Raw genomic sequence first — 5,628 nt, forward strand, 5'->3', positions numbered from 1 at the left:
GCATGAATTTCGTGCACCGGGCCTCTAGTTTTACAAATAAGGAAATTAAAACCCAGTTATGTGACTTGCCCAATATCACACAGCTAATAAGTAAAGAGGTCCAAGTTATAAACCTGACTTTCACCAGTGCCTTCTGTAAGGGGCAAGGCAGAATATTTGGCATGTACATCACTCATATGCCACTCCCAAGCAAGAAAAGCAAAATTTGGAGATTAAGACTAAATTGTGTCATGTATTTCCTCCCTTTCTTCCTTAACTTCCTACCTTTTTTAAGTTCAAGAGACTACCTGTTATTGTCCAAAGAAGCTCCTTATTGGACTAAATGCACAGGTGGACAAAATGAAAATTCCCCAAAAGGCTTACTTTCTCCCCGTTTGAGTTTGACTTTAGACCAAGTATACTAAAATGACCTAATAGCCAGCACATTTCTAATGGAGTGGGCTGAATTTAACTAAAAAAGAGGATGATACATCCAGAGAAACTCGCTAGAGGGTCAAGCTGTAAATCTGGAAGGCAGGAAGGACAAAACACCATAGCAAAGGAACTCAAAGGCCAGGAAATTTCAAAGGAAGACACTCTAAATTAAATCTGGAGAGCAATAGCTCACATTGATGAAGTATAGTATTAAGTCCAGTTGACTTGAGTTCAGCAAGCATTTACTGAATTACTATTACATGCCAGGCACTGGCTGGGCACTGGAGATTCAAAATCTACAAACTCTTGCTATCAGAAAAGCTTGCCAGGAAGGATTAAAAGAACAACACAATAGAGAGGCAATGCCTAACTTCTATCATTTAAATTTTATTCTGATGGATAGTTGATGTTCTCTGTAGTAAGAGCTCATTTCAAATTTATCCATTTTGTTAATGATGATCCTAATCTGGTTAAGAGAGGATGAGTCTGTATGAACCTCTGAAACTTAGTCATCAGCTACTAAAAATGCCACCTTTGCAGCAGAACAAGGAACTTACTAGTATACGGCTAAGTTGCCAGGAGGGCTCAACCTTATAAATGCAATTAAAGTGATGCTACAAGCTTTACAGGAGATCAATATTTCTTTGTCTCTTGTTCTCTTGAGAGGCATCAGTGTCAGTTTACATATTCACAGACATTACACTTTAAAAGCTAAGTAGAAATCATAATCTTGGGTCTCATTCTTGCATATGACTTTTGTCCATCTTTTTGGACACTGAGTTTTCTGTGGAATGTGGATACAACATTTACTGCAAACTCCCACTCATTTTGACCATTTCAGCCTGAATAATTTTTATAAACACATGGTGAAAATAAGGTGTCCTTTAAAATCCTGCATCTGAATTGCTGTACTAGGTCCATTCTCCACATTACAACCAGTGATCTCTCTAAAATACAAGTCTAGTTAGGGTGCCTCTCCTAGGTGCTCCCAGAGCACTTTCACCCTCTTTCTTAACTAACCTTGCTTGCTTCTCAGAATCCCCAATTAGATTCTTAGTGAAAACAATGTCCATTTTATCACTGTATCCTCAGCACCTAGAACAATGCTTGGTACATATCACAGTTGCAATATTCATTAGCTGAATAAGTGAATGAAATAAGCCTCTGTCTCCTAAGGTGGTGTTTCCAATGGTATAATTTCCTAGTTAGCTCTGGGACTATGTTAAAAGGATCTCTGCAGACCTCAATTCCCCATCATCCCGATGGATTTTTGCTCCGTTAAATGGGTGCTGTTTGCATGTACTTAATAGTACCATTTAATAATTTATTTTGGTGAGAAGGCTCAAAGTAAGTAATTTTAGGGTTCCTAAGGTTTCCAGCAACAGATAAATGCACTAAAACTCAATTTTAAAAAATCAGTGGAATGTGTCTACATTTGAACGCTCCATCTGCAGAATTAGATATGTGCTTCCCCCCCCCACTGCCTAGGAGTGGGTTACCCTAGGCCAGTGGTCGGCAAACTGCGGCTCGCAAGTCACATGCAGCTCTTTGGCCCCTGGAGTGTGGCTCTTCCACAAAATACCACGTGTGGACGTGCATGTACAGTGCGACTGAAACTTTGTGGCGCATGAGCAGAAGTCGGTTTTCGGCCTGGGCGAGTCTATTTTGAAGAAGCGGCGTTAGAAGAAGTGGGGGCACGTTTGCTGAGGTTGACCCCTCAGATTGAGGACGTTTTTAGCAAAGGCCAGCTTAGGAGTACCCTAATTAAGTTAATAACAATGTACCTACCTATATAGTTTAAGTTTAAAAAATTTGGCTCTCAAAAGAAATTTCAATCGTCGTACTGTTGATATTTGACTCTGTTGACTAATGAGTTTGCTGACCACTGCCCCAGGCTTTTCATTGCCTCTTTGGTAATCCAAGTCATCATAAGTAAATCCAATTGTGTGTGTGTGTGTGTGTGTGTTCATTTACTAATAATTAACCCTGCTGGTAGAAACAGAGCCTCAAAATGGTTATAAAAGTTTATGGCCTACCACAGAATCTGCACAGTTTGCTCTCTTTTCTCTTCCATTCTCTCTCTTATCCACATACAGACATACATAATCACACCCAAAAGGACAGCTGGGAGAGATGACTTTCCAACTAAATAGTAAGTTACTCACCTGCCAGGCTCCAAAGGGCTCGCTCCTTTTTTTTTGCTATTTCCTCTTGAACTTCACACAGCATTCGTTCAATTCTCATAACCACCTCAATGAGGTCAGCCTTGGCTCCTTCAATCTCTAAAGTTGCCTTTCCTGGACTGATAGTCTCTGTGATAGAGACCCTTGAGGTTTTCTGAAGCTGAGACAAAATGTCATGTTCCTTTTTTCCAAGGGAGAGGATATGATTATTCTCAATGATGTGCTTATCCTGGTGGGTCAGTATCCTATGGATCCATTCTTCGGCCTCACTCATTTTTTCCTGGTTAGAGCCCATCAGATGGATGGCAGGAGATTTAGCTTTTAGTTCATTTTCTCGGTTCCCTCTGACCTCCTGGGGGACTGAAAAGACTATCATAAACAATCACAGAAGACAGGTGGGTTTTAAACCAGAGCAGAACAAATACACCATGGCCAGTGTTTGCCCCAGGATATTGTCACTGTTGTTGGCTGTAGCAGCTTCAATTAAGTACTTTGTCTGAGAGCTGTGTTGGGTATAAAGGAAATCTAAATGTATGGTTTACAGTTTCCCTGAGTGGGTTTATCATATCCTGCCCCTTCTGTGTCGCATTTACCAATTCACAGATGAGTTCACCTTGTGATCTCACTCTGGATGTTGACCAACTATTATTTCCTGCTGAATGGGATTTTCCTCAACCTCTTACTAATCCCAGGTTTAAAATCAAACATCTCAGAAAGCAACAGAGCTAAAAGAGTAAAATTCTTTTCAAAAAATGTATTTCTGATTATAAAAAGAATAGATGTTTATTATTGAAAAATTAGAAAATTATCCAAGTATAATGAAAGAAGGAAATACCCATAATTCCACTACCTGCGATTCTTATTTACATCTTATCCGTGTGTAACAGGACATTTCGCCCCTCCACAAGCACTGGGAGCTTAGCAGCTCCTGCTGCTGGACACAGTATATCCCAGCAGAAAAAGAAACAGAATTTTATTCCAACCCACCCATGTATACCTTTCTCTGCAACCCCCTCCACAAGGAGTAAAGATATATATCAAGAAGAATCTCTGATGGATTAGGGTGACTCTGAACCCAAATTCCAAAAGAAAGGGGGGGGGGTGGACCAGTTGAGAGAGAATTTGTAGGTGAAGCAGCACCTAAAATATATAAAGAATTCCCTCAAATCATTAATAAAAAGAAACAACCCAATAGCCAGCTGGGCAAAAGAATTCACAGAAAAGGAAACACAAATGGCTCATATGTGTGAAAAGATGTTTCTCTTCATTGGTAACCAGGGACATGAAAAATTACCCACCATATTGGCAAAAATTCATAAGTCTGACAATCTCTAGTGTTGGGAAGGACACAGAGCAACTGGAACTCCTATGTATTTATGATAGATGTAAAATTGGAGCAACCACTCCTATAATTATATTATTTAGAAAAACACTGGCACATGTGTTATCAGGGGATGTGTACAAGAAAGTTCACATTCTTATTTGTAACAGCCAAGAACTGGAAATAACACATGCCCTTCAACAATGGAATATTATTATAGCAATGGAATGTAGTGAATTTAGCTACATGGATGAATCTCAGTAACATTTTGAGGGGAAAAAAGTAAGTTGAGCACTTACTATGTTCTAGGCATTATTCTAAGAGCTTTATATATTTTACTAGAGGCCCGGTGCACGGCATTCGTGCACTCAGGTGTGTGTGGGGAGGTGTCGCTCAGCCCGGCCTGCACCCTTTGGCAGTCCAGGAGCCCCTAGGGGATGTCCAACTGACTCCCGGGAGCGGGCCTAAGCCACAGTCAGACATCTTTAGTGCTGCCGCAGAGGCCGGGCTGCTGCACTTGCCAACCTTCAGCCCGGCTTGTGACTAAGCGGCATTCCCCCTGTGGGAGCGCACTAATTCACCAGGGGGCAGCTCCTGCATTGAGTGTCGGCCCCCTGGTGGTCAGTGTGCATCATAGCAACTGGTCATTCCATCATTTGATTGATTTGCATATTACCCTTTTATTATATAGGACTAGGGGCCCGGTGCACAAAATTCGTGCACTGGGAGACGCTTCCCTGACCCGCACCCAGCTTCTGTGGTCAGGGATCCCAGAAGCTGGGTGCTGGGCTGGGAAGCCACAGCCAGGGATGCTGGCAGCAGCAGACGCTTCCCTGACCCGCACCCAGCTTCTGTGGTCAGGGATCCCAGAAGCTGGGTGCTGGGCTGGGAAGCCACAGCCAGGGATGCTGGCAGCAGCAGACGCTTCCCTGACCCGCACCCAGCTTCTGTGGTCAGGGATCCCAGAAGCTGGGTGCTGGGCTGGGAAGCCACAGCCAGGGATGCTGGCAGCAGCAGACGCTTCCCTGACCCGCACCCAGCTTCTGTGGTCAGGGATCCCAGAAGCTGGGTGCTGGGCTGGGAAGCCACAGCCAGGGATGCTGGCAGCAGCAGACGCTTCCCTGACCCGCACCCAGCTTCTGTGGTCAGGGATCCCAGAAGCTGGGTGCTGGGCTGGGAAGCCACAGCCAGGGATGCTGGCAGCAGCAGACGCTTCCCTGACCCGCACCCAGCTTCTGTGGTCAGGGATCCCAGAAGCTGGGTGCTGGGCTGGGAAGCCACAGCCAGGGATGCTGGCAGCAGCAGACGCTTCCCTGACCCGCACCCAGCTTCTGTGGTCAGGGATCACAGAAGCTCGGTGCGGGGCTGGGAAGCCGTGGCCTGGGACGCTGGCGGTGGTGGACGCTTCCCTGACCCACACCCAGCTTCTGTGGTCAGGGATCACAGACGCTGGGTGCGGGCCTGGGAAGCCGCGGCCAGGGACGCTGGTGGCGGCAAATGCTTCCCTGACCCGCACCCAGCTTCTGTGGTCAGGGATCCCAGAAGCTGGGTGCTGGGCTGGGAAGCCACAGCCAGGGATGCTGGCAGCAGCAGACGCTTCCCTGACCCGCACCCAGCTTCTGTGGTCAGGGGTTGCAGAAGCTGGGTGCGGGGCTGGGAAGCTCCCGGGACTGCCAGCTTCACCCGTGCCCAGCTCCCATCGCTGGCTCC

The 5,628-nt window shown here is 45.5% G+C and overlaps 1 protein-coding gene across 3 annotated transcripts in view; it reads right to left on the reverse strand.

Annotated features, from left to right (window-relative positions):
- The window catches only part of PARP9 (poly (ADP-ribose) polymerase family, member 9), a 32,210-nt gene that overhangs the window by 6,805 nt on the left and 19,777 nt on the right, over nucleotides 1-5,628 (reverse strand). For all 3 annotated transcript variants that reach the window (XM_005875387.2, XM_014547002.1, XM_014547001.1), the window contains one exon: nucleotides 2,580-2,957. In XM_005875387.2, the coding sequence (XP_005875449.1) occupies nucleotides 2,580-2,957 (378 nt within the window). The remainder of the gene's footprint in view (nucleotides 1-2,579; nucleotides 2,958-5,628) is intronic.

This window comes from Myotis brandtii, unplaced genomic scaffold, assembly GCF_000412655.1.
Source record: "Myotis brandtii unplaced genomic scaffold, ASM41265v1 scaffold46, whole genome shotgun sequence".
NCBI lineage: Eukaryota > Metazoa > Chordata > Mammalia > Chiroptera > Vespertilionidae > Myotis > Myotis brandtii.